Genomic DNA, 26,985 nt, shown 5'->3' with positions numbered 1-26,985 from the left:
TGCTTATATAGGCAGACAACTAAGAATGTTAGATGAAAGATGATTGGTTGGTTTCTTTATCATTTTTTCGAAACTATCAAATACATTTATGGATAATGAATTCTATTTAATTGTTTTCCAGGGGTAAGAATTTCAAGACTTATAATTTGTTCTGTTTTTCTATCAGATAAATAAGAGTGTTCCAAAATTCATGCTTTGTTTTTCCAAAATTACCACGAAATTTTTAAGATTATCAAAAATGCCACAATGTTTTAGGTGTGTCAATGGTTATTGGCAAAGGCTAAAAGGGTACCAAGTGATTCAAGAATCATTACTAAAAAATTTAAACCTTTCTTTTTTTTTTGGTCAAAATTTTTTTAAACCTTTCTTAAACCTAAATTTATTGTGTTTTTGATATACTATTGTTTTGGTATTTTTGGAACTATAACTTGGTTTTATGGGGTTTGAAGTTTTTTTTTTTTTATACCATGTATGATATGTTTAGTTATTTGTTTTNCTTGTTCTTTTTTTTCTATCAGATAAATAAGAGTGTTGCAAAATTCATGCTTTGTTTTTCCAAAATTACCACAAAATTTTTAAGATTATCAAAAATGCCACAATTTTTAGGTGTGTCAATTTTTAAGGCTACCAAGTGATTCAAGAATCATTACTAAAAACTTTAAACCTTTCTTAAACCTAAATTTATTGTGTTTTTGATATACTATTGTTTTGGTATTTTTGGAACTATAACTTGGTTTTGTGTTAAAAAAAAAAAAAAAAAAAAACTTGGTTTTATGGGGTTTAAAGTTTTTTTTTTTTAACCATGTAAGCTTTTTTTTTTTTTTTTTTGTGCAACGAACCATGTAAGCTATGTTTAGTTATTTGTTTTCAATTTCTATCGTTCCTAGTTTCCACTTTCCAGGGCAGATCCTATGTTCAGGAACTAATTTCCACGACAGTTTCCTATGTTCAAGAATCAAGATTCAGTTCCCATATTTAAGTTAACTATTTATTCTTAATAATGGATTATAGACTATTCTAACTCTTTTAAAAAAAAAATTCATGATGATCCAAATATAGTATACAAAAATTAAAATTTGAATCGACAATCTTATTTCCAACAAATCAATAGCGTTAGAAATCATTTCGTAAATTGTTATAATTCATAAGAAAATAAACAATCATTTCGTAAATTGTCATAATTCATAAGAAAATAAACATTCTTAATAAGAAAATCAATGTTTGCCCATATGACTTTGTTTTGGGGAACTCGATATTAGTTAGTCTTGAAACCAAGTATCATCAACGGAGATGATTGATTAGAGTTTGGTTAAAACAATTACATATTCTAATAAGTTTCTCTTAGGGGTTACAATATGGTAAACTTTTATTTATCTACTATATAAATTGGTTATAAAGGAAAAGTATTGAGATTACAAAACATTACTACAAGTTGGAAAGGTCCAATACGTCACGAGTTTAGGCACATTATTATATAGCATATCTACGAATTGGAATTACTATTATTAATAATAACTTTTGCTAGATTGTATTTTAATTTGGACCAAAAAAAATGATCAAAAGAGGATTTTATCTCGTGAGTGAAAGACACGAATTCAAAGTTACCAAAATTTTAGTGGAAACCCCCAAAAGTGGAATGTCACAAAATGGAATCCATGTGTGATTCCTCATTTCATTGCTTACTTTATTATTAGTTTTTGGTACGATTTTCTTATTTTTATCATCATTATAAATAATTAACTACACATTCTTTTAATGCAACGCACCAATTGTCTTCTACTTTTTGTAGCTTATCTACCTATATCTTGTATACTTTATTGAAAATTTTCACATGGTTGCATAATATATAACTTTTGCTTGGAGAAACAGATGGAGTAAAGACGTATACGGCTTAAATCATGCATTTTATGATATCACGGATGAGCGTGAGCCGGCCAAAATCCAAGTAAAGATTGCTTGGGCATGTAGAAACACGTAAGAGTTCGCCCTAAAACCTTTTCTCCCAGACCCGAATATCGAGGAGCCGTCAACACCAAAACTCACCGACGCCGGTGGAGCTTTGGCTCGCCGGCGTCAGGGTATCTCGACCATAGTTTTCGCTCTGTATCTTCTCTGCTTTCTTAGTTTTCTTTCTCAATTCTGTTTTCCCCTTTTGTTTCTCTTTTGTCAATCGACGCAAACCCCCCTCAATCAACCAGATCCAGCTTCACTACCGACGGAAATCACGTCCCCTGGTCACTTTAATCATAGATCCGGAATGGCAATCAACTCTGCAGATCTCTCTTCCCCAATGTCACCCGAGCCTTGGCAGGCGGAGACGGCGACGACGTTTGGAGAGGACTCCTCCAGAGAATTGAATTTTCTCTGCGTTTGGACTACCGTCTTGAACACTTACCTTTCCCTGAGCTTGGCAGCCCTGTATATGCTCCCACCGGAGACGCAGAAGTTTCCTTCACTCTCCCTGGTCAGCCGCTGTACGTATCATCTCTCTCGGTTCTTCACAGCACTTTTCCTGTGGATGAACATCAAAACAAAGCTCGGCACGCTAGCTTTACAGAAGGTTTTGCCCAATTTCCAAGATCCCAGGTTCTATTTATCTAACCCTCTATTATCCTGTTGACTTTGCCTAAACTTTCTGGCTATACTCGATGTCCGAAGACTGCATCAAAGAACCCATTTAGTTAGGCTGTCTTGGATGTATAAAGGGTATATTAGAATTTTGGTGGCTACTCTGCTCATGACTTTGTCGGGTGAATCCCGAAACTCCCTTTATCAAAGGGATGTCAACCCCCAACGCCCACCTTACTTCCCGAAACTCAGGTCTGTTGCTTCCTGTTCCGTGTTTTGTCGAGCTCAATCCTTGTGTGGAATTCTTGATCACCATCTCCATGGCAGAGAGGATCCACCTGATTGGTCACGACCTGACACTTATCCTCTGCACCTAATAATCACTACGTTGGTAAGCTCTACTGCTCACAACACCCTATTATCAACCCCTCGTTCGAAGCTCAAGCATGGTTTATATCTATCAATATCCTATCGGTTGCATAATGTGTGTGGAATTCTTGATCACCATTTTCATGGCAGAGAGGATCCACCACTTATGATTCGAATGTACACATGCTGCTCACGAAACCTGGTTTAGCTCCAATGATGAACTCTACCTTGCCTAAACTCTTGAAGCCTTATGGCTCCGCAACTCTGATGACACAGTACCGAGGATGTGATCTTGATCTTAGAGGTTTCTCTATCAGCAATCACCTCTCGTCAATTCCGGCCAATTGCCTTAAACACCACCGCTCCAAGCAACCCAATATCTCCACCTCCATTACCATCCGGACTTTTGTCCCCCAACTCCTTGACCTGGCCTTGCTTCGGCTAGTGCTCTTCATCCAGGTGAGCTTTTTGGCTCTACCGATCATTTTAACGGCACAATGTCTCTCGACTGTGACCAACTTGTCATCTGTCGAACTCATCGACGACGACCATTCTTGCAACCTTGATGCCACATGTATCCAACTGCTCCATAGCTTTTGTTTCATACCGATCATGGACTCTTGCTTGATGTTCTATCTTTCTTTACTCATGCTTATGGTTTTGGGAAAACCTTTGTATGTCGCTTTTTAAACTCTGGGATTTATATCCTTTTATTTGTATTGTTTCTGTCTGATTGAATAGAAACAACCGTTTGATCAAAAAAAAAAAAATGATATCACGGATGAGCTATGGAATGTAATAGAGTAAGCCATATATAGGCTCATAGCAATCACCTAATTGTCTCAGTCTCATAGTCTTTCTAGGTTTGAAAGCTGTTTTTGATGATAATATTTGTGGCAGTTTTATAAATTGTGAAATTCTTTCTAATCAATTGGAACTGAATTTAAAACTAACAATATAATAAAAACATCAATTATTTTAATCAGTTAAATCATTAATATGTGAATTATGTTTTTTTCTTCTTAACTTATCTCAGAGATTAGAAATTCTCACTACAAGAAAAATCAATATTCATAGCACATGATAAATGCTATCGTATGTGTTTAATAGCGTTTTCATAAATGCTATGTTATCGGCAGCTATCTTAGGTGTCACCTCTATTATAGCGTTTTTGACATGTGCTATTATATGTCATTCTTTTATAGCACTAATCAAATGATATAATATAGTTTTCCGTAACACATATTTTGTGCCATTTTATATTATGTCATAGCATTTTTATTTTGCTATATGGAGAAATTTAAATTTTAATTTGATTTTTATAATTTATATATTTGACCCCAGTTTTGCAGACTTATTTAAATGGATTGATATAAAAAAAAATTATTTCATAAATATCATCAACATACATAACATTAATTTAAACAAATCTTACATATCATACAAGTCTTGTACTATGCTGCCAAGTTTTATCCAAAAAAGCTAACATTAAAACTTATAAGGATTGAGACAAACTTGCGATATCTTCCGTCTCTTCTCCTCTATCTATTTCGCCTTCCCATCAAAAGCAGTACACATGTCTGAAGAACTGTTCCGGTTAGCATTCCCATCCATATTCCCTGTAATCATGTGTATCCACAAAACTAAGGTGCTTTTGTGGTAAAGTAAAGAAAGATATTCACGAATCCAAAACATTGACAGATAGAATAAAGACATTTTAGCTCAAACTCAAATATCAGAGACTTATGGATGAGTAGAATCAACATTAAGGTTTTCTATAAGACAAGTAGAGAATCAGATAAACAAAGCATTCACCATTCTGATAATCAAAACAAAGCATTCACCCTTCTTAAACAGCTATCACAGCTTATCCATACAATGGTGCAAATAAGAATGATAATAGATGGGGTAACATCCAACTAAACATGCAACATCCACTAATGGAAAGGTAATAAGATATATATAATTACCTATGTATGGGCTTGTCACCAGATTCAGGCCATTCCACAATCTCTGCAGGAGGGTTTTATTGAAAATAATTTCTTCTGTTACCTCTGCTCAGGCGCCAGACTCTTTATTCATGTTGGAAACTCCAAACAGTCACACACTGCACAAACAAGAAAGATTATAAGTGTTTATAAGCAAGCTCTCACACAAAGCACATAAGTTGAAGTCTAAAAGTAAGGATATAACTTTATCATCTGTTTTTTCAGCCTATAACCAAAACACAAATGAATAAGAGAATGAGACACTATAACAGATTTCAAGAGACAAGAATCACACGAAGTGAAAAAAAACATATAGTTTAAGAACTAGATCATAGAGGCAAAGAGAGAAAGACTCACAGAGAAAACTAGTAATGGACAGAAAAAAAGACAAGACACTAGATGAATTGCTAGTCATGAAAGTATTTTAGAAACTTGCACATTCAAGTAAATGTCAGACCAAATGCAGCAATACAAATTGGTAGGAAGTGGACTCTGTAACCAAAAGTGTCAAGGTCTTGTTTAGTAACAGTAACACAATATAACAGCGAAAAATCTAACCTTGTGGCATAGAATTTCTGGCTGACTGGCTCTCTTATCTCCTTTCTACACAAAAAAAAATGAGAATAAAAACAACAACTCAACGAAAACAAAGTTTGAGCAAGGGAGATCGAAAGAAGGGACAACAAAACTTGTCATCGGTTGTAATGGTCTTGTGAACAGCCTTCTTCTTTCTTATATGAGATTCAAAATGTTTAGAGAACATCCAAACATGAAAATGATAAACAAAAAATTCACAAAAAGACTTAGTTCTCAAACCTTCTTATTATCTCCTTACGCTTCATGACTGCAAGAACATCTCCCTCTTTTGTCTTTACTTCAATCTTAGTAGAACTAATCTGCAACCAACTCATCAAAAATACCTCAGGGTTTAATGGATACACAATCTAATAGTTACCCCCAACATAGCACAGTAACAAGAGAACGGATTAGAAAAACCAAATAACAAAGTTTCAAAGTCCTCTTCAAAAGAACTAAATAGAAAAGAAGAATTGAAGAACAGAACAACCTTCATTTCAAACTAGCATCCAACCTTCAATTTAGACTAACATCCAAGCTCGATTAATAACCAAAAGAACAGAACAATCTTAAATTCAGACAAACATCCAAAGCTAAGAAATTTTTAAGCTCGATTAATTAAAATTTTTAAATTGTGAGTAAGGAATAAAAGCAAACACCTGGTGGGTGCACTTGGACGAATAAGAAGAACATGAAACTCTTGATTGTTTTACACAATCCGAACCTACGCATTCACGCTCACGGTCTCTCTCTCTCTCTCTCTCTCTCTCTCTCTCTCTCTCTCTCTCTNTCCTATCGCAATCTCGATCTCACCCCTATCATTCTCCCAGTCGCGGTCACGTACTCGGTCCCCATCTCAATCTCAGTCTCGATCTTTGTCCCGATTGGTGTTGTCTCCATTGGCGTCTTCAGTCTCAGGCTCGGAGTTGACATAATGGATGCGAAATGAGGCCGGCGACGAGCTTCACGGTGGAGTCTGTGGCGGAGTCGAGAAGACTGAAGACCTAGATTTCAGTTTGGAGATTTTTTTTTCTCTTGTTCATCGTATAGAGAAGGGAAAAGAATATAGGGGTAATTAAAACTTTTAGATACGAACAAGGCTCAAGTAAAGTTTTCCTTTTAAGTATAGACAGAATAAATGATTTTAGGTTTACATTTTAATGAATTTTTATCATAGCTTTTTTCTAGTGCTATTAATACTAACCAAAATCAAAAATCTATCATTTATAACAGTTACGAAAATAGTGCTATCCTAATGTGCTATTAATAAGCATTTTTCTTGTAGTGTCTATTTGTTATATTCAAACAAGAATAAGCTCTCGAGAGTTGAGAATGCATCATAGATGCCCACACGGACGTGGTCTATGAAATGATGAAAGGAACTAACCCATGTTCGACCTACGTTGGAAACAAAAAAAAATCATATTTGTCTGGAAAATATGGATTTGGGTTGAAAGTCCAAACAATTTACAATGTATTCGAAATTATGCTAATTGGATACTCTCAACATTAGTCGAGAATCATTTTAAATTTTGGAATAGACAGTGTGATAACCATCATAGAAAAATCCACTCTATATCATTTCAACGTGTTTCTATTAAAACATGACCGGATCAACCCATTACGTATATAAAAAAAAAAAATAGATCGTAGATTGAACAGTAGTAGTGTAGTACAGTACTGACATAATTTCAAATATTGGATTTTTCTTTGCGGGCTGTTAGTAGTCAGAATTGAATAATTGGTTACATCTTTTCCTTAATTTAAACGTTATCTCAGTAATCTGGGACACTATAGGGACCACGTTGCATCAAGCCCTAAAATATGCAGCATATTGTGTTCAACAAATTTCAGTTAAAGATCGCTTAATCTTTTTTAATTCTAATAATATGTTTGTGGCTATAAAGAAATTATACAAAAACTAATCTGATTATTTGTGCTGTAACATATTACATGATAATGCTATAGTTACACATGAGAAACTTTGGAAATTCGTCAGAATGAGTAATTTATAGTAGAAAAATAATTTTTTACTTTTTGTCTTTGTCAATGCTTTTTAGTACCGTATACGTTAGGGATTATATATGTAGAATAGTATATAACATCGTATATGTTAGAAATCCTATATTGGAATGAGATGAGATGTAAAATAATATATACTAAAAAAATACCGGTTGATCTTAATATTGAAATTTGTATCAAACCCGCAAGATGACCTACAAAATTCATATAAATCGGATTGTTTTACACAATCCGAACCTACGCATTCACGCTCACGGTCTCTCTCTCTCTCTCTCTTTTAAAGAATTTTACATCATAAGTAAAATGAAAACTTAAATTATTTACAAATATGAACCATTTCACTAATTCGTATAATTGGTTAATTATAAAAGTTAACAGTATAAATGAGAACCAAATACGGGAAAAAAAAAAACAAATCGTAGTGATATGAAAGACTACCTAACAAGTTTTGCAAAATAGCATGCTGCCGCCAACCATTATGGACGTCGTGATCCACAAACAGTCGCAGCAAAATCGTTACAAATTATATATATGAGTCTGACCCATTATTATAGGTAGTACTGTGGAAAAACATAAACAAATAATGGAAAACCCTATGTTCGTTAGTGAGGCTGCTTGCTAGTGTCACTCCAATAAATTCATATAATGCAAAGTTCCCTAGATATATATCTTCTTACCAACCTATAAAATCATGTTTAAGCATATATAAGCTGTTTTAGACAAAATTAGAATTCATTTTAGTTATACTTCACCCTACATATCTCGATTAGCTTTCTAACACTACTATATAAATGTAAGACTATTAGATCATATTCTCATTTTATTTTACTTTTTCATTTTACGAACTTCTTGTGTAAGAACAGAATATTTTAGTTGCAGAAGTGTCTATCATGACACACCATGGGATCTCTTGTGGCTTGTGGCTCTTTTGCTTCGGTCTCCGATCCTCTATGGACTATCAAACCGTTGCTATTGCTTTTGTATGCCTTCTTAAGCTTTTTGTAACCCTCTTAAAGTTTCTTGTAACCTTGTTATGCTTGAAGAGCTTGTAAACTCTGCCCTAGAGGCTTTATTTGAATGAAAAACGAGGCTGTTTGACAAAAAAAAAACTTTATAAACTTATCACATACTTGACCATGCATATATTTTATTTTTATTTGAAAATTGCATTAAGAATATCCCTATACATGGAATTTATCCTAAAATTATTTGCTTGTATAAGTACCCTTTTTTTAATTCTCAACATCGATACAAGTTTTACATCTTGTTGAGGTTATCGCATTCGATTTACCGTGAAACCTTAGTAATTTCTTATCTCCTACATCTATCTCTTTCTTTAAACTCAACTTTCAGTCAATCCTGATTTCAATGGATGATTAGATGAAGACAAACAAAAAAGAGAACATGGTACATAATGAAGAGGAAGAGGTTACGAGTTCATTTTCTAGGTTTGAGAAACCTGAAATCTTGGTCATGTTTATTGTAGCAATAAAAAAACAGTTACTATATGTTATGTTACAAACAACCTTACTCAGATATATTTTGTCGACCAACACAACGAAATTATGCAGAACAAATTAATTTGGTTCTTCGAAATGTTATAAGAAAACAAGTCAAAACTAATCTCGTTTGTTATAGTCACTATTCAACTTTTGTTATGTTTATCTTATACCATTGTTTCACATGATCTGTTTATCCTGCAGAAGCTATATTTTTTTTGTTTAATTTGTTTTAATCTAGTATTAATATAAATCATCTATCAATATGCAAAGTCTTACTTTTTAAAGATTTGTAGATTCCCTGAGTGGCTTGTCTTTGTTATGTAATCTTGGTTGAACGTTGATTTTCTCTATAGAAAAATTTAATAGCAACGAATAGTGGGTTTTAAAATAAATGAACTTTTGTTATATATTAACAAATTAAGTGGACGTACGTCCTCTTGATCATAGTCAAACATAAGAATACGAAATAGCCCGAAGAGCCATACAAATTTTGTACCTGGGGGTTAGGTCCTATAAAAATACGTATATAGTTTGAGTGATCATATAAATATATTACTTTTTTATTTTCCAAAAGGTTAGTATAGACTCGTATGTTACAACATTTGGACCAGTGTATCTCAAACATCACTCATATATGAGGGCAAGACTTCTCACTCTTTCAGAGAAGTCATGCATGCGCCAGTGGAACAACCACTATTTGTAAGTGGTAGTTGTTTCAGCTTATTATATTTCAATTGTATTTCTATTTAAATTGTGATCGATCCAAATGAAGCTGAACATACATGAAGCATAACATATACATAAGCTGTAAAAACAAAAATCACACCATCCCATATTGAATCTTCTTAAGATCAACAGCTTTGATATTGTAAATTTGCAAAGCATATCTATGCATTAATACTTAAATCTTATCACAGAATGGCATATTAGGTAGACAATATTTTCAGGATCTATTCTAAGTTCTAACGAATAGACTTGTTCGAGCGTTGGCTTCCAAAAACATTCTACATTCTCTATGTTCACTCACGATACACAAGTCTACAGTAGCTTATTCTTCTTGTCTTCTTGAATAAACCGCATGCTACCAAGTACCAACGATTTGTTTAATTTTTCTCTTTCCTTTTTAAAACACACATATTCCTTTAAAATTCTAAAAAGAGTAAAATAGTTCAAAGTAACACACACATCCACTATATCTTCTCAAACGAATCACCCAAAGTGTAAAATATAAAATTCTTTTTCTAAATTATAAATAAAATTAAACAGTTTAATTTTCATTAAGATATATTGAAAAGGCAAACAAAATTAGCCAACACTATAGGTCTATGAATATATATCGTAAGAAAATACACAGTGCGGGTGAACAATAAAATACACACACGTATAGTGAGCAAGAACATATGATTAAACTGGAATTGGAATGTAATAATAAGGAAACTTCTTTTGTGTTTCAATAAGTGGTTGTGCTTATATTCATTCTACCACCTGATACATTAAAATAGTAGTTCCTGAATCTTTGGAACTGTTTGCACAAAAAAAAAAAAAGAATCTTTGGAACTTTTTCTCAGAATAGTAACTTATTATTTTCAGTTTTCTCTACCTTTTTGTCAATACAGGAAACATTTCATATTCAGACTTCGATCACTAAACAATTCATCTCTCTTTCAATTTTTTCTATATAGTATTTTTTCCAGAAAACATTTTATTCATGAACTTAATTCTTTATTTTGTAGGTTATATTTAGAGAATATATGTGACAGAAATTAGTTTGAGTTTTGTAAGCTACTAATTAACTAGGTTAATTATATATTAAGCAAATCATTTTTACTATGGGATTAATTTCATAGTTGATTTAAGTAGAATTGTTAAAATCTAAGCATCTGACTAATAGATTTCTAAAAACATAGGAGGTTTAGAATCTCTTGGTCGGTCTTAATTAACCTTTATAGTTTCTTGTATAAATTAATACACGAATATGAAGTAAAATATTAATGGATATGGTATCGTGATGCATTAGAATACACATAAAAACGATAATGGACACCTATTATTTGTCAATATATAATATTTTTGAGAAAAGTTGATAATGTGGTTATAAAGGTTGATCAACGCAAATAAATTAGCAATGAGGTGGTCAAGCTTAATTGTATAATTAATTTGTTAAATCTTATCATAATCATATCTTTATTAAAGAAAAGCATACCGTTTAACGATCGATAATATAAGATACTCCCACCTTGGAGTTATATGATAGATTTGATGCAAAGTATTTATACCACTACGCATTAACTTGTGAGATTCACTTTCATCCTGGTGAGTGATGACCAGTCCGTCATACAGAGAACTTTGGTTATATAGTTCTGTACTTCTATTACTTTTGGTCATTCATCTTGAAATTTTCATACGTCCAAAATTTGTATATGTATATACTAACTGATAATATAATCGTTTCTACGACGAAGACAACGTACCATGCATTTATCTTTTCTTAAGTTTTTTTCGTCAATACCTGAACTACAAATTGTAATTAAACTAACCAGCCAAACTACATATATAAAACGCCATTTTCATGCCAATAGTTTAAGATTATATTCTCAACTGATACTATTTGACACTTAAAGCATAGGGCTCGAACGATAATGCTGAGATTTCTCATTTTGGGTCAATCCTTTCTATCATGTTCCTCTCTTGAAGAGATCATTTTCACCACCTCTCTCGATCTCTCTTGTAGAGACCACTGCCACCAAATAAGTGAAGGTGTCTTTGAATTAAAAATGGGGAAAAAGGCAAGAGACAAGTGTCTTATCATGATATGTACACAGTGAAAAACACGATCAGGTTATAGTGGACATACGATCAACAGCCAACATTAGCATATAAACTAAAATATGGTGATACAACATTTTTTTTTTCTAAAAGAAATACCATTTTCATGTAAATAAGTCAAACACACATTTGAGGGTGATAAAACTTTACTCAAACTATATACTGAATTTCATTATTTGTATACTTTCTTTTTTAATCAGAACAAAAAAACTTGCATATAATCACACAAAGCATGAACCATATGTAAAAACTGTTTGAATGTGAGTTCTTCTTTTACAAAATATCATATAAGTTAAGCATAATTGTTGTCGAGACCGAATCACACAATATGACTATGATCGGTTTTAAGATATCATATTTGACAAAATACGCGTTTGTGGCAATGTCACACAATAAAAGATATGTTGAGCTAAAACTTTGTGAAAACACAACACAATGATTGAAGTTATATACAAGTCCTACGGGCTAATTCTCCATTGGGCCAGATTAGGACTGAACTCTACTTAATATGAATGTCAATGGCATTGTCGTGAATAAAATGAGTACACTGGAACAAAAAAGGAGAAAGATCAGGTATCGAGGCATATTTTTATCGATGATGTATCCTTTACGAATGGTAGGGTCCAAATACTGGCTTTTACTTTAACAGGCTGAGTGAGCGAGGCCGAGGCAGGTCCCCTTCTTTTGATTTGCTTTTCCTAAATTCTTCCAACGTATTTTCCCACTGGTGATGCGTCCGCAGTTACTATAATGCCCCATTGCTTTGCTATCACAATTTATACTCTCATATTCCAAGGATTGATTCAATATGAATATAATTTTGATCTGTGATATTATATTAATAACGTCTATAATGAAAAACATAAGAGTTATCAAGAAAAAAAAAAGTTATTTGAATTTTAGCAATATAATATCATAAATATAGTAGAATGACTAACAAAATTATGCATGTTGCCGATTGGACATGAATTAAGTAGAGGTTATTGGTTTAAGATTTGAATAGAGTTTTAAAGATTTTAAATGTTATGTAGAATATGTTGTTATTAGATCAAGATTTTGTTAAACTCTTGTTAAAGTTTAGTGTTATTAGTTTATGATTTATAAAAAGTTATTTAAAATCTTAAGAAATCTGGGTTATTGGATTCAGACTTTTATAAAGTCATTAAAAGTTTTGTGTTATTCAATTAAAACAAAAGAATCTAGGATTGTTAATGAGTTCAATTGTTATGTTATTGGTTCATGATTTTAGACACTTTCTTTACAAAATAAAGTCATGGAAAGTATCATAAAAATACATGGATTGTTTGGAGGACTTTACTAAGATTTTAGAAAACTAATCAACAAAACTCTCTAGCAATCTTTAACAATCTTTCACTTATTCATTTTTCATGATTTTGTTGAACTCTTCAAAAATTTTCATCAATTTCAAACCAATACCACCCCTAAGACATACACCGTGCAAAATACTATCATTTATGGATATCACTATCCGAATTTACCAATAAATAATACTTTAAACTAGGAGATACCCCGTGCTTTAAGCACGGCTCAACATTTTTTTAAAAATTTCTAATATAATAATAAAATTTATTGTTACATATTTTTAAAAATATTTTTTTGAGATAATATTTATTTTTAATTGTTCTGTAAATCTATTAGTCTATTTTTTATTAACTTATATTACAGTTTTATATTGTTTGTTTTTTGTATTTGATTCATTATTTTGTGAAATATAAAGTAGTAATTTTAATATTATAATTGTGAGCAAATAAAAATTATTAATTTATCATCTATATAAATTTAGTTTTACCATCCTGCCAATGTAGAAATTAAAACATACATTTTTCATAGATTAATTAATATATTTTCGTTTTTTAAAAATTCAAATAACAACAAATACAGAAAAAATTCTGTACTTTATTAATCATAAATATTATATAAAAATTCCAAACAATTTGTAAATAAAATAAAGATGATAGAAAAATCATATTTTGAAATTTTAACAAAATTTTCGAAATTTAGTTATTAAAAACATATTATATTGTATATTTGGATATAAAATCTTACTTTTTAAAATTCTGATTGGTTTATTTATTTTTTTAAAAAAATATTTAGTAATTTCGTCCATAATTTCTAAATTTTTTTATATTTTATCTGTGAGTGTTTTTTTTTTAAAAAATTAATTATATTTATTTAATTAATTAATTAAGCTTAATTAAAATTTTCTAATGGCAATTGAATGTAATTTTTTACCCATTTTAAAGTTAGTTTTATATTTGTACTTCCCAATTAATATAGTAGGATACAATTTTCGATACTGCTAATCTTTTTGTCGAGTGTAACTAAAAAAACAAATGAGAGTGGCAAAAGTGAAAATAAAGATGAAAAGCGAGGATAGAAACAAAACAGCGTCGTATACCGTGTCCGGTCTTTTTGCTTCGTAGCCAAAAATATTATTATTCTCGTCGCCATTGCTTTAAAAATTTTAGTTTTCATTTTTTTTATTTTCAGCTCTGCCTCCACCTCCAACTTCCCCATACACTTTATTTGTTTTTTTTATTAATGTTCTTGTTGCCTGCGAGTACTCTGTCTTCCTTCTCCATCTTGATTGAGAGTAGAGTAATAGAGTCTTGACTTCTCTCTCTTTCATTTCTCTCTCCTTTATAATCCGACAGTAATTTTGACCGTTGCTTTCTCCAACGTCTCTCTCTCTCTCTCCGTCTACTGTGTATCCCTCACGCTCCTCCTTCAGTTCTCTTTTGACTCATAATTAGGTTTTTTTATTTCTTTGTCTTCTCTCTCTCTCTCTTCTTTAACTTCTTTACTGGGTTTGCTTATTGCCTTTTTTTTTCTTCTTCTTTTGGACATTTCTCAAGACCAAATCCAAAGATTTTCACACGATTTCTCATCTGAGTTTCTGTCGTTTTTTTGAGTAAAATCGCAAAATCTACGCATTTCTTGAAGAGGGTTTAAGGGTTTTCAAGAAGCTTTGTCTTGTATATTAAGCAAAGAATCTTCTCAGTTAATTATAATTAAGCTATGTCTTTAATTTTCTTTTCTTCTTCTTCTTCTTCTTCTTCTTCAGTTGTTTCGTAGCTTTGTATGAGTCTCTTAAGCTCTGGATTAAAAAAGCTTCAATAAAGAAAATGGGATGTTCTCATTCGAAGTTAGATGATGAAGAAGCAGTTCAGATCTGTAAAGACAGGAAACGTTTCATCAAACAAGCCATAGAACATAGAACCAAGTTTGCTTCTGGTCACATTGCTTATATCCAATCTCTTAGAAAAGTCTCTGATGCTCTCCATGACTTTATCATCCAAGGAGACAACAACAACAACAACAACAACAACAACAACAACAACAACAACGAGTTCCTTCCTCTGAGTCAAGACTCATTCATCACTCCGGTTAAGAGAAGACCACCGAGACGCCGCAACCGTAGTAACAGCAGCGGTGAGTTCATCTCCATTACGCTTTCTTCAATGCCTCCTAAGATGATTCAAGGTAGGCCAAGATCGAATGTGAAAGCTAGTTACTTGATGGCTAATAGAAGCAGACCTGTTCGAGTAGAACAGAGATCCCCTGAAACGTATAGAGTTGAGACATTTTCACCACCTAGTAACCAATATGGTGAGGCAGATGGTTTCTTTGGAATGAATATGAATATGAATATGAACACTTCTGCTTCTACTTCATCTTCGTTTTGGAATCCGTTGAGCTCTCCTGAGCAAAGGCTAAGTACTCATAACATTCCACCTCCTTCACCTCAGAATTCTCAGTGGGATTTCTTCTGGAATCCGTTTTCTTCATTGGATTATTATGGATATAACAATAGTTATGATCGAGGAAGTGTTGATAATAGGAGTGGTACTGGTATGGATGATGAGATTAAAGGGTTAAGACGTGTTAGAGAGGAAGAAGGGATTCCTGATTTGGAAGAAGATGATGAGCCTAATGAACCTGAACCTGTGAGGTTTCAGAATCATAATCCTAATCCGAATCCGAAAGCAACCGAAGAAACTAGAGGTAAAATAGATAAGAGTTGTTGCAATGAGGAAGTTAAAGTTGAAGATGTTAATGAGGATGAGGATGAGGATGAAGATGATGATGATGATGATGATGATGATGATGATGATGATGGGGAGTTTACGGATAGCGGGTGTGAAAGTGAGAACGAGGGGGGTGAGAAATGCGTAGCTCCAACGCAAGAACAGAGGAAAGTTGAGGTGTCTAGAGGAGAACAACCTACAGGGAATGTTGTTGGAGTAGGGAAGGTTCAAGAGATGAAGAATGTTGTTGGTGTTAGAGATGATACAAAGTCTCCAGGTTTCACAGTGTATGTGAACCGCAGACCAACAAGCATGGCTGAGGTAATCAAAGATCTTGAAGATCAGTTCACAACTATTTGTGACGCGGCTAAAGAAGTCTCGGGGCTTTTGGAAGCTAGTAAGGCTCAATACGCATCATCCTCTAATGACCATAGTGGTAAGTTCATGATACAATGTTGCAATCTTTTTATGTTTTATGACTTACTTACAAATGAACTCCTTTTGTTTCTGTGGTTTTTGTAGCCAGGAAAATGCTGAATCCAGTAGCTTTGTTCCGCTCGGGTTCATCAAGATCTTCATCTTCAAGATTCTTGATCACTTCTTCTGGTGGTTCCAGAGAGAGTGGTTCTGAAAGCAGAAGCGATGTTTCAGATGAATCTTGCATGATTTCAGGTAGCCACCAAACAACGTTGGACAGACTTTTTGCGTGGGAGAAGAAACTCTACGATGAAGTTAGGGTAAGTGACAAGAGATCTAAGCAAGTGGTGACAATTGAAATCTTGGTTTTATCTCTGTTGTATTTTAACAAATGGTCTTTCTGGTGTCGTGACAGTCAGGGGAACGTGTTCGAAGAGCATATGAGAAGAAATGTATGCAGCTGAAAAATCAGGACGTGAAAGGAGATGATCCACTTGCGGTTGATAAAACAAGGGCTACAATCAGAGATCTTGACACACAGATCAAGGTCTCAATACACTCGATTGAATCCATCTCTAAAAGGATTGAGACTCTTCGTGACCAAGAACTGTTGCCTCAGCTTCTTGAGCTGGTTCAAGGGTAAGGGTAACACCAACAACTTCTTCTTCCTCTTTGGTTTCTCTTTTAACCCTCATACTGACGAAATGGTAAATCATGATCATAACAGATTAACAAGGATGTGGAAAGTAATGGCAGAAAGTCACCAGATACAGAAACGAACACTAGACGAAGCCAAACTGTTACTTGCAGGCACACCAGTTTCAAAACGTCACAAGAAGAGACAACCTTCGATAACGCCAGAGGCTATCAACTCTCAAAGATTAGCTCAATCTGCTTTGAATCTTGAAGCTCAGCTCCGAAACTGGAGAGCATGTTTTGAATTATGGATCACATCTCAGAGATCCTATATGAAAGCATTATCCGGTTGGCTTCTAAGATGTTTCAGATGTGATCCTGACCCCGAGAAAGTTAGATTATCCTCATGTCCCCATCCTATATACCGAGTCTGCATCCAATGGTCAAGGTTGCTTAACAGCTTGAACGAGAAACCGGTTTTGGACAAACTTGAGTTCTTTGCCTCAGGAATGGGTTCAATCTATGCAAGACAAGTTAGGGAAGATCCCAATTGGAGTGGAAGCGGGTCAAGAAGATATTCAGGATCAGAGAGCATGGACCTTGTGGTGGCTGATAAGGTAGATGAAGATGTTGTGATGACTGCTGAGAAACTTGCAGAGGTTGCAGTGAAGGTTCTCTGCCATGGAATGTCTGTTGCAGTTAGTTCACTCGCTGAGTTTGCCATCAACTCGGCTGATGAACACTCGAAGCTTGGTAGCCAACCAGAAGAAGATACGTCGGAGCAGCCTCCGGATGTAAATTGCAATTCCTAATTGTCATTTAATTTATTTGGTTTTAGAGAGTTTAGATTTAGGTAGGTTTTTGGCATCATCTTTTGCTATCAGAAGATAGTTTATAGATGGATGAGATCCGTATTATTATTAGTAAGACAAATAGAGTTAGTTCAGTTGATTTTGAGAATGTACCAAGAGTCTTCCAATTCTGATACATTGTCTTGAACCAATGAAATTTATGAAAAAGCCAATTCAATCTCTTGCAGAACAAAAACCGTTATAATGTGACTAAATCTCAGATATGTATCCTCTCGCTAACTAAGAGTTCAAGAAAAAAGCACAGAGATTACTGGTTCCTTTATGGTAGTCTAGGAAGACGCGAGGTTTATGAGTTTGCCTGAGAGTTACCAATCCATTTAATAAGAGAAGCTTTAGTCTAGTCATCTTCATCTTCATACTCCGGTTCATCCGAACTACCTCCTCCCATCACGGATAAGTATATAACGACAGCTAGAAACTGAGCAGCTATAAAGAATCTTGCTCTTTTCTTGAATTTTTTCTCCTCTTCGGTCTTTTCCACCTTTGGTTTGCTCTTTGGCTTCGAACCTGAACAAAAGATGAAATTCATTTGCTTTACAGGCTTAGACATAATTTACTCGCATATATGACAGATGTATAATACAAAATCTGAAGAGTGCATGATATGGAAGTTGTAAGGCTTGTATGCGTCTTACCCTTTCTAGTAAATGAGGAAGGGAACGAGTGAAGTGGAGGTGATGGAGATGAAGAAGAGGCTTCGAGGAACTCTGCCTTAAGTTTCTCAGCATATCTGACAAGATTATTATGTTCCAGAAGTTTGCACCGAAGCACAGATGTTTCCTGATCATGTATCATTACAAAACTACTTCATAAACTGTTTTGAAGCTAGTTTCTACCTGATTAATCAATAAGTGAAAAGTATAATAGTTGGAAATTTTTAAAGCTGCTCACCGGTAATACTTGGATTATAAAAAGCATGTGCGAGAGTAAGAAAGCATCCAGGCTCGATGGCCTGTGGGAGGAGAATAACAAAAACATTGTCAACCTTTTAAAGAAGGCTCAAGAGAAAGAATCATGTTCATCAATGTGATTGCAATACCTGTCTTCAAAGAGAAACTTCTGCTCGCCTAACCTAGTCGACAAAGCTTCATATGCCTCACCTGCTCTTTTGTATATCTGTTCATTAAAGACTATGAACTTTAGTAACTAGTTTGAATGTTCACAAAATATAAACCAAATGTCTTGTCATAAAACAACAACACTTTAAGTAAAGCCAACCTGTGTTTCTCTTTGCTCTGCGGTTTCTTTGGTGATTCCCAAACGGTTCTTGGCCATGTATGTCTGCTTATAAAACAGGACCTTGCTGATTACCCAAGGAAGATCGGAATAGTAGATTTTCGATGTAGATATTCCCTCGGTACCAACCCATATTTCATAGGTAAGAGCTTCTTCCAGCCAAGACGCAATAAGAGCCTTCAACGATAAATATTCCGGAAGAGACTGGAGCTGAGCGTCAAGATTGACAATCCCATCTTTCTTCAGTTTCTCAATTACTCCTCCATCCTCATTGTTGTAAGCAACATATGTACCATTTTCAAAGTACGGCAGTTCATCTATACAAAACCACAATAAAAGGAAACAATTTGATAACATGGTCGATTCTCAATACATTAGCTTAAAACATCTAATGCACAAATCTGTATATATCAGAGAGCAAAAGGTTACTCAAAATCTCAACTTCAAAACGCAAATCAATACACAAAAGTTTTGGAGAAATTAACCAACATTACACCATTGCACCAATGTTAAAATACAAAAACCAATTATAAAATTCTCATACACAAGCATTGTAACAAAACACCATTATTCACTTCGAATCAAGTACGAGAACGAGCAATTCAACCAAAAGCCATAAGAAGAAATTATAAAACTCTTCGTATTCAGAAAAGTTCACCAATGTTATCTAATGTCAAATTAAACACTTCCAAAAAGTTCAAACATCAATTACTATAACCTAAAAATCCCAATTTCAACTCTGAATTAAGAACTGAATTTATCTAGTCTATGATTCGATCCTCAATTCAAGCTTAATTGAATTCACAATTGAAGTCTTTAACCATATACACATCACGCAACTGAAACCTTATTCTAAACAATTAAACATCGCGTTGATACCTGAATCAGGGAAGGTTGAATTGAAGGCAAGTTCAAAAGGAAGCTTTGCTAATTTGAGATATATGTAAGCGGGAAGACAATTAGGGCAAGCTGTTGGGAGATCGAAGCTAGGCTTCCTTGCGACCAAAGTGTAAACCTCCGTCTCTTGATCGCCTTCCATTATCGTGTTCGTGTGTGTATTGATTCGAGAGAGAGAGAGAGCTCTGGTCAAGAAGAATAATAATAATAATAATATGAGAGAGCAGGAAGAGATCCAGTCGGGTCCGGGTCTGGGTCAAGGTTTAGTCGGTCGGGTTTTTAAATTAGGGTTTTAAAATACTCCACCCATTTTGGGCTTTAAAAGGCCCACGACCCATTAAGTATGTAGAGGCTGGAATTGGACTTAAATTTTTAACATAAATCATTTTCTTCAAGGTTTTAGGATTAATGCTACAAGAGGGGTTAGTATTTAATTATTTGTGCTTTTGATTTAGCATTTGGTTTTCAGACTTTGTTGGGATTAAATTTTTAACGTTTTTGTTTTTTTGAAGTTATACATTTCCTAATATATGCTCAAGTGTAGACGGAACTTTTTTTTTTCATTTTTTTTTTTTCATGGAATGTTCAACATCAATGTGAATATAAATGAGAGAAAGGACAATACGCATGATCATACAACCGAACAAAACTAAACCTTATTATCACTTCCACTAAATAAGCTGCTTCCAAGGCAACAAACTAAACCACGAGAAATACATTTTTGACTCGGTGCTACAAACTTAAGATAAAAACCATGTTACTGAAAGTACTATATAAACATTAGTTTAGCACAAACTTTGAAAAGAGAAAAGAGAAAAAAGGGGGTTTGTGTTATGGCTCCCATAACTTTTAGAAAATCTTGCACTATAGTACCGGCCGCACCAACGTGGATCGGTCGGTTTCCATTAGCCGAGTGGGATCAAGTTGGTACAATAACTCACATTCCCACCCTTTACTTCTATGACAAGCCATCTGAATCTTTCAAAGGCAATGTAGTCGAAACCCTAAAAAACTCGTTAAGCCGTGTGCTAGTCCATTTCTACCCTATGGCCGGCCGTCTACGTTGGCTCCCTCGGGGGCGATTCGAGCTCAATTGTAATGCCGAGGGAGTGGAGTTCATCGAAGCTGAATCCGAGGGAAAGCTTTCAGATTTCGAAAATTTCTCTCCGACGCCGGAATTCGAGAACCTTATGCCGCAAGTAAACTATAAAAACCCTATCGAAACGATACCTCTCTTTTTAGCTCAGCTTACCAAATTCAAATGCGGTGGATTAAGTCTTAGTGTAAACATTTCTCATGCGATCGTCGATGGCCAAAGCGCGCTTCACTTTATTTCTGAATGGGCGAGACTCGCACGCGGTGAACCGTTAGAAACCGTTCCATTTCTCGACCGGAAAATACTCTGGGCTGGCGAACCGCTCCCACCGTTTGCATCGCCGCCAAAGTTCGACCACAAAGAGTTTGATCAGCCGCCTTTTTTGATTGGCGAGAAGGACAATGTAGAAGAGAGAAAGAAGAAAACGATTGTGGCGATGCTGAAACTGAGCAAGCCTCAGCTTGAGAAGCTAAGAAGTAAAGCGAACGGAAGCAAATACGCTGATCCATCGAGAGGGTTTACAAGGTACGAAACGGTCACGGGACATGTGTGGAGGTGTGCGTGTAAAGCACGTGGCCACTCTCCGGAGCAACCCACGGCTTTAGGAATCTGTATAGATACTCGTAGTCGGATGCAGCCACCTCTTCCACGCGGCTACTTCGGCAATGCTACTCTTGACGTGGTCGCAGCAAGCACCTCAGGTACGCGTATTTTTCTATTATTATTAAATTTGTTTTGTTTTCTGAATCTTCTTCTTTGCCCTTTTGTCTTGTGCTTAAAGGTAGGTTAGTATTAATTCTACAATGCAACGTCTGTTTCGATAATGTTGTGATGCTTATAGGTGAACTGATATCGAATGAATTGGGTTTCGCGGCGAGTTTAATTAGTAAAGCCATAAAGAATGTGACAAACGAATACGTGATGATTGGGATCGAGTATCTCAAGAACCAAGAAGATCTCAAGAAGTTTCAAGACCTACATGCCTTGGGAAGCACGGAGGGTCCATTCTACGGAAACCCTAATCTTGGATTGGTGAGCTGGTTAACTTTACCAATGTACGGTCTAGATTTCGGATGGGGTAAGGAGTTCTACACGGGACCAGGCACGCATGATTTCGATGGCGACTCACTGATCTTGCCGGATCACGACGAAGACGGCTCTGTGATTCTCGCTACCTGTCTACAAGTGGCTCACATGGAGGCCTTCAAGAAACACTTCTATGAAGATATCTAGGCTTATATGTTGTCATAAACATGACGTATACAAATATTTATGCATTTTCATTTGAATTATATTTCTGTTGCTGTGGTTCTTGAACTGTATTAATAAATTCACACATATAAACTACATACAGTATTATTGTTTGGCCTATAAGATAATTGCTACTGAATTTAGAGATCGTGCTTCTCCATTACAACATTTGGTAATAATCTTGTAATGAATTTGACTTAGAATGGGTTTTTGTTTGGTAATGATCATTTGTTTTTTTTTAATATGATGAATTTACGTGTGTATGTCTGTATACTGATAATAAGTATACACATTTTCCAAATAATGTTATATAGTAAGCAGAAAAATGCTGTAAGGAGACGTAATGAGTCCGGAAAACGCAGATTGTGCCACCACCTTATTGGCTGCTTCTGTGCTGTGGACATTGTCCCAGTACACGTAGCGTTCTCGAGACGGACAAACCGGTTTATTTGCGGCACAAAGTTCTTGCCCCAATTCCACCGTACAGCAACTCTTGTCTGTTACCGTAAACCCTACAAAATTATATATGATTAAATTATATAAACAGAATCGGAAACATCATATTGTTTCTTGCAAGAAACAAACACCATTAAAATCGTACTTATTCACGATATTATATATATTTTGTGTGGACGTGTGTCGTTAATGGAATAGATTTAATGATTAGTAATAGTACGTGATGATGACAGAAACAGAAAATGCACTATTTTTGAAATATTTTCATAATCTATGTTTTTAGTTTTGTTCAAATTGTTTCCTATTAGGTAAAAAAAATAGCGAGTTATATATAGTGTACATACCCAAAACGAAATACGCAATTGAATTTTGGCCGCTGAAGATATCAACGAAGGTGAACTTAGCATTAGCAAAGTTTCTGTTGAATTCATAGACAAGTGCTTTGAGTTTCTCATTGAAAGGTTCAACCGCTTTGTTCACTTCAGCAGCACAGCCATTACCGCCACCATGGGAAGCAATCATACGCGGTGTGCACCCGAGTTTACTCACCCCAAACACCGCCACCTTCCTTGCTCCTAGGACGTACAATGACTACACAAAATTGTATCGTTTCGTTATATCTATGATATATGATTAGGAATATACAGTAGAGATATAGATCCAATCTACTCCATCATTTCTATGTTTTTTTTAAAATTAAATTGAAATTTGGAGATTTTTTGTTTTTATTTTACATAATATAGCAATTGTTCAATTTCTACTTTTTTCCTACAAAAACATAATAAATACTTCTGTCTTTGATTTGATTATGTAATATAAATGACCCATGGCATATAAGTAGTGATATAGCAAATGCAATCCAAATTCCGATAAGATCATTCTACAATTATAAAATTAATTTCAGCTTTCTTATAAGTAAGATAATACTTTAAAACTATTCTTGAACAATATAGAATCACTAGATATTCAAAATTTTGTAGTGATAAAAAATATATACCTAATGTGAAATTTCTACAAAACAATCAAAATTGAAGGCATATATTGTTAGTACCTTCAAATAAGAGCGATAACTTTGAATGAGAGAATCAGCATATTGGTCGAAATCGAAATTGGCATTGGTAGTGTACGGAGCTGGCATGAAATAGTTGTTGAGATAATCATTGCTTCCAATATTAATTGTGTATAGACACTTCTTCAGCTTCTCTTGTGGAACATTCGCCGTCACAATCATCCTCTGGTGATTCGCTATTTGTTTTTCGAAACTGATTCTTTCACCCTATATCATAATCCATAACATTAAAGTACGTATTTTTTTTATTACTGTATCAATATTAACTGGATGTTTTTAGAAAATGTTCTACATTAAATACTTAAAATATTATGTCTTCTTAAATGTAAACATAATGAAAAAACGATTACCTTTTTTTCATCTCTATTAATGAAAATGAATGAAAAAAAATCTCTATAATCTAATCTATTTGGCCCTGAAATTGGTCAAGTTCTTACCAAATGTTGGCTAGTTTCTTCACGAATTCCGCCACCACCAGAAGCATAGTTTATTCCGGTGTGAGCTTGTTCTGTCGATGCTTTGGTGAATGGTGGAATGTCATAACTGAATCTCACTAGTTCAGCTGAAAGGAAAAAAAGAATCATTGAAACTCATTTATAGAGCAAAATGAAAAGAAGTATATGGTTAAAAAAATAAGTGTATACACTAATTCATTTGATCATTTGCTAAAACCAAATAATACCTACACTTAAAACTTCAAGCTAGGTCGTTATGCCACTTTCCAATAAACAGAACTAATTAGTAATTTATATCATCACCAAAACAATATCGGCGAAAGAGATAAACCAAATTTGAAGCTTACCGATAAAGTCTGGAATGTTACGACCATTGCTGAACCGGCCGGTAGGACCTCTAGCGAAATCAATACCGTAAGGTAAATAGTTGACTTTGGCCAAGGTGTTCAAGTCATTGTTGTTACCATTGTCGAAGACGGAGTCTCCGAAAACGAAATAGCAAGGCACTTCTTGTCCACGAACTGCCTCGGCCATTACAAACGCCGTGGCAAAAGCCCACATCAATGGTTTGAACATTCCCTCGGCCATTTTTATGCAAATAAACCAGAAAAATAAAATGTAATGACAACTTTAATGTATGAAGAGAAAAGTCTATATATAAGCATACATAGAGCGAGACACATACGCAAGACAATAGATAATGAGTAAATCAGTGATGTTTAATATATATATATATATATATATATATATATTTTGAAAGATCTTCAATAATATTCAACTTGACGTGAATCATTTTTTTTCTTTTTCTGGAAAAATATGTTCAAAAGTCAACTTGTAATGAGAAAATTATAAGTTATTTCGAGAGGGAAAACCTCGTGGTGTTTTAGAAAAACTATTTAATAATCATTATTTTGAATTTGAGTCTGATACATATATTTTTGGCTTCATGAAGAACCTTTTTTTTAATCTTATTTAGTTGAATAAAACGACCATTTCTTCTTAGCTTTTTTAAAAAGATTAGTTTGCAAGTCGACGCACTGGACATGTTTGGCGTTAATTATTGTGATGACCTCTACAATGAGCTGTAGTTTGCTAAATTATTTAAACTTCACACACGTCGTGAATCCCATCAAACTAGGGATTTGGTTACATATATATGCAAAACTAAAAACAACGATAATGACATGAGAATGAAATTACTATAGAGAGTATGGAAAAATACATCTTTAACTTATAGATAACACCTGAAGCGTTACAAGCTCAACGGATATATTCAGCACTAAGACAGCTCTTAGTCTGACATCAAAGTTTTTGTATAAAAATTGAAAAGAAAAAAAACTAGCTAGAAACTATTTATCATAATACACAAATTCTGATGAACACTATAAATTTTTTTTACTTGTTGGGGTGGTTAATCTTTTATAGAAGACTGTTATAGCGAAATAAAAAAATAAGTTAAATTTCTGTTGTGTAAATAGAAAAATAAGATGTAATTTTTCGGTTTTAGTCTTGCTCCAAGTAATTTATATTCTCTATATATGTGCTTCGACTCGTAAAAACTAACGTTGGTTACTTTTATTATTAAGAGGGTTTCGTGCAGTATTCATTTTGTTTTTTCAAGTTTGGAAAACTAAGCCACCTAGCGTTGTTATTTTAGCTTAGAAAATTCAGTGACGTACATAAATTCGTATATAATTTAATTCTTTTCATCTCATAAAGTAATGTTCACAGGCCAGTTGAAACAAAGTCTTCTTAAATCTTGATAAATAAAATAATTGAATTAACGAACAAAAGTTAATCATCATACAATTAACTTTATAAAAAGAATGTAATTTTAATTTAAAAACATTTTAAGGAAAAAAATTTTCAACAAAAAAAAATTAATTAAAAAAATGGTTTTCTCTATATATTTTGTAGTGTTGCACCTATCATATTGCGAGCATAGAAAGGCTGTAAGGAAACGCAATGAGTCCAGCGTACGCGGCCTTTGCTACCACCATATTGGCTGCTTCTGTGCTGTGGACATTGTCCCAGTACACATACTGTCTTCGAACCGGACAAACTGGTTCATTGGTCGCACAAAGTTCTTCTCCTGGTTTTACGGTACAACAACTCTTTTCTGAAACCGTAAATCCTACAAAGATATATGTGACATATATATGATTACATTATAGGAAAATAATCCAAAAATAGCATGCATTTATGTTACTACATATATGAACAAAATATTATTAATTAATAAATATTTTAAATTTGTGAGAAAACCAAACTGCATCTTTAATGAATTTAATTTAGTACTGTATATAAAAAGAGACAATTTTATTTTTAGTAACTAGTTTTCTGGATAATAGTCATGATAATATTTTACAAAACCTATAAAAGTTTGTTTCCTAGATTAGGAAATGTAATCAAATATATATAGTACGAGTGTAATCAAATATATATAGTTTACATACCTAAGGCGAGATATGCGAGAGGATGTTGGCCGGTGAAGACATCAACGAAGGTGAACTTAGCATCAGCAAAGTTTCTATTGAATTCAAAAACGAGAGCTTTGAGGTTCGTGTTGAAAGGTACAACCGCTTTGTTCACTTCAGCAGCACAGCCATAACCGCCACCATGGGAGGCAATCATACGAGGTGTGCACCCGAGCTTACTCACCCCAAACACAGCCACCTTCCTTGCTCCTAGAACGTACAA

The 26,985-nt window shown here is 34.0% G+C and overlaps 6 protein-coding genes and 1 long non-coding RNA gene across 8 annotated transcripts in view; 3 read left to right on the top strand and 4 right to left on the bottom strand.

The window, feature by feature from the left end:
• Positions 1,762-3,827, top strand: LOC104747754. Its single transcript, XM_010469442.2, has 2 exons — positions 1,762-2,959; positions 3,088-3,827. Exons 1-2 carry the CDS (start codon positions 2,696-2,698, stop codon positions 3,625-3,627), a joined length of 804 nt encoding a protein of 267 aa, XP_010467744.1. The 5' UTR covers positions 1,762-2,695; the 3' UTR covers positions 3,628-3,827.
• On the bottom strand, positions 4,311-6,686 carry LOC104747753. 2 transcript variants are annotated; one of them, XR_761226.2, is made up of 5 exons: positions 6,161-6,686; positions 5,615-5,821; positions 5,484-5,528; positions 4,908-5,044; positions 4,311-4,556 (listed from the first exon to the last, which is right to left on the bottom strand). It is a non-coding gene; the product is annotated as an uncharacterized LOC104747753 (long non-coding RNA). The 2 variants fall into 2 exon arrangements; XR_761225.2 differs by having other exon boundaries at positions 5,742-5,821; positions 6,161-6,667.
• LOC104747751 lies at positions 14,327-17,913 on the top strand. The gene is made up of 4 exons (XM_010469440.2): positions 14,327-16,336; positions 16,423-16,637; positions 16,733-16,956; positions 17,045-17,913. The coding sequence occupies exons 1-4, from the start codon at positions 14,998-15,000 to the stop codon at positions 17,763-17,765; spliced, it is 2,499 nt and encodes an 832-aa protein (XP_010467742.1). The 5' UTR covers positions 14,327-14,997; the 3' UTR covers positions 17,766-17,913.
• LOC104747752 (mitochondrial outer membrane import complex protein METAXIN) lies at positions 17,923-20,143 on the bottom strand. Its single transcript, XM_010469441.2, has 6 exons — positions 19,941-20,143; positions 19,044-19,378; positions 18,865-18,941; positions 18,717-18,777; positions 18,461-18,605; positions 17,923-18,332 (listed from the first exon to the last, which is right to left on the bottom strand). The coding sequence occupies exons 1-6, from the start codon at positions 20,098-20,100 to the stop codon at positions 18,163-18,165; spliced, it is 948 nt and encodes a 315-aa protein (XP_010467743.1). The 5' UTR covers positions 20,101-20,143; the 3' UTR covers positions 17,923-18,162.
• Positions 20,756-22,482, top strand: LOC104747749 (spermidine hydroxycinnamoyl transferase-like). Its single transcript, XM_010469438.2, has 2 exons — positions 20,756-21,755; positions 21,896-22,482. Exons 1-2 carry the CDS (start codon positions 20,792-20,794, stop codon positions 22,285-22,287), a joined length of 1,356 nt encoding a protein of 451 aa, XP_010467740.1. The 5' UTR covers positions 20,756-20,791; the 3' UTR covers positions 22,288-22,482.
• LOC104747750 (GDSL esterase/lipase At2g19060) lies at positions 22,557-24,922 on the bottom strand. Its single transcript, XM_010469439.1, has 5 exons — positions 24,633-24,922; positions 24,268-24,392; positions 23,813-24,037; positions 23,106-23,352; positions 22,557-22,817 (listed from the first exon to the last, which is right to left on the bottom strand). Exons 1-5 carry the CDS (start codon positions 24,871-24,873, stop codon positions 22,612-22,614), a joined length of 1,044 nt encoding a protein of 347 aa, XP_010467741.1. The 5' UTR covers positions 24,874-24,922; the 3' UTR covers positions 22,557-22,611.
• The window catches only part of LOC104748870 (GDSL esterase/lipase At2g19050-like), a 2,050-nt gene continuing 1,798 nt past the window's right edge, over positions 26,734-26,985 (bottom strand). The window contains exon 4 of the mRNA XM_019237186.1: positions 26,734-26,985. This exon is cut by the window's right edge and continues 3 nt beyond it. Within this exon, the coding sequence (XP_019092731.1) occupies positions 26,734-26,985 (252 nt within the window).

This window comes from Camelina sativa, chromosome 15, assembly GCF_000633955.1.
Source record: "Camelina sativa cultivar DH55 chromosome 15, Cs, whole genome shotgun sequence".
In the NCBI taxonomy this organism is placed as follows: domain Eukaryota; kingdom Viridiplantae; phylum Streptophyta; class Magnoliopsida; order Brassicales; family Brassicaceae; genus Camelina; species Camelina sativa.
Note: the sequence above shows the minus strand (reverse complement) of the source record. Positions and strands in the feature narration are given on the sequence as shown.

Bases quoted from the DNA above. Each gene is read 5' to 3' on its own strand.
- LOC104747754 (XM_010469442.2), top strand. From the start codon at position 2,696: ATGTATAAAGGGTATATTAGAATTTTGGTGGCTACTCTGCTCATGACT. The intron at 2,960-3,087 runs GTAAGCTCTACT...TTTTCATGGCAG, and splicing joins ACCTAATAATCACTACGTTG to AGAGGATCCACCACTTATGA.
- LOC104747751 (XM_010469440.2), top strand. From the start codon at position 14,998: ATGGGATGTTCTCATTCGAAGTTAGATGATGAAGAAGCAGTTCAGATC. The intron at 16,638-16,732 runs GTAAGTGACAAG...GTGTCGTGACAG, and splicing joins AACTCTACGATGAAGTTAGG to TCAGGGGAACGTGTTCGAAG. The intron at 16,957-17,044 runs GTAAGGGTAACA...TGATCATAACAG, and splicing joins CTTCTTGAGCTGGTTCAAGG to ATTAACAAGGATGTGGAAAG.
- LOC104747752 (XM_010469441.2), bottom strand. From the start codon at position 20,100: ATGGAAGGCGATCAAGAGACGGAGGTTTACACTTTGGTCGCAAGGAAG. The intron at 18,606-18,716 runs GTGAGCAGCTTT...ATACATGATCAG, and splicing joins TTATAATCCAAGTATTACCG to GAAACATCTGTGCTTCGGTG. The intron at 18,333-18,460 runs GTAAGACGCATA...TCTTTTGTTCAG, and splicing joins TTCCTCATTTACTAGAAAGG to GTTCGAAGCCAAAGAGCAAA.
- LOC104747749 (XM_010469438.2), top strand. From the start codon at position 20,792: ATGGCTCCCATAACTTTTAGAAAATCTTGCACTATAGTACCGGCCGCA. The intron at 21,756-21,895 runs GTACGCGTATTT...TGATGCTTATAG, and splicing joins GGTCGCAGCAAGCACCTCAG to GTGAACTGATATCGAATGAA.
- LOC104747750 (XM_010469439.1), bottom strand. From the start codon at position 24,873: ATGGCCGAGGGAATGTTCAAACCATTGATGTGGGCTTTTGCCACGGCG. The intron at 24,393-24,632 runs GTAAGCTTCAAA...TTTTCCTTTCAG, and splicing joins TAACATTCCAGACTTTATCG to CTGAACTAGTGAGATTCAGT. The intron at 24,038-24,267 runs GTAAGAACTTGA...ATTATGATATAG, and splicing joins AAGAAACTAGCCAACATTTG to GGTGAAAGAATCAGTTTCGA.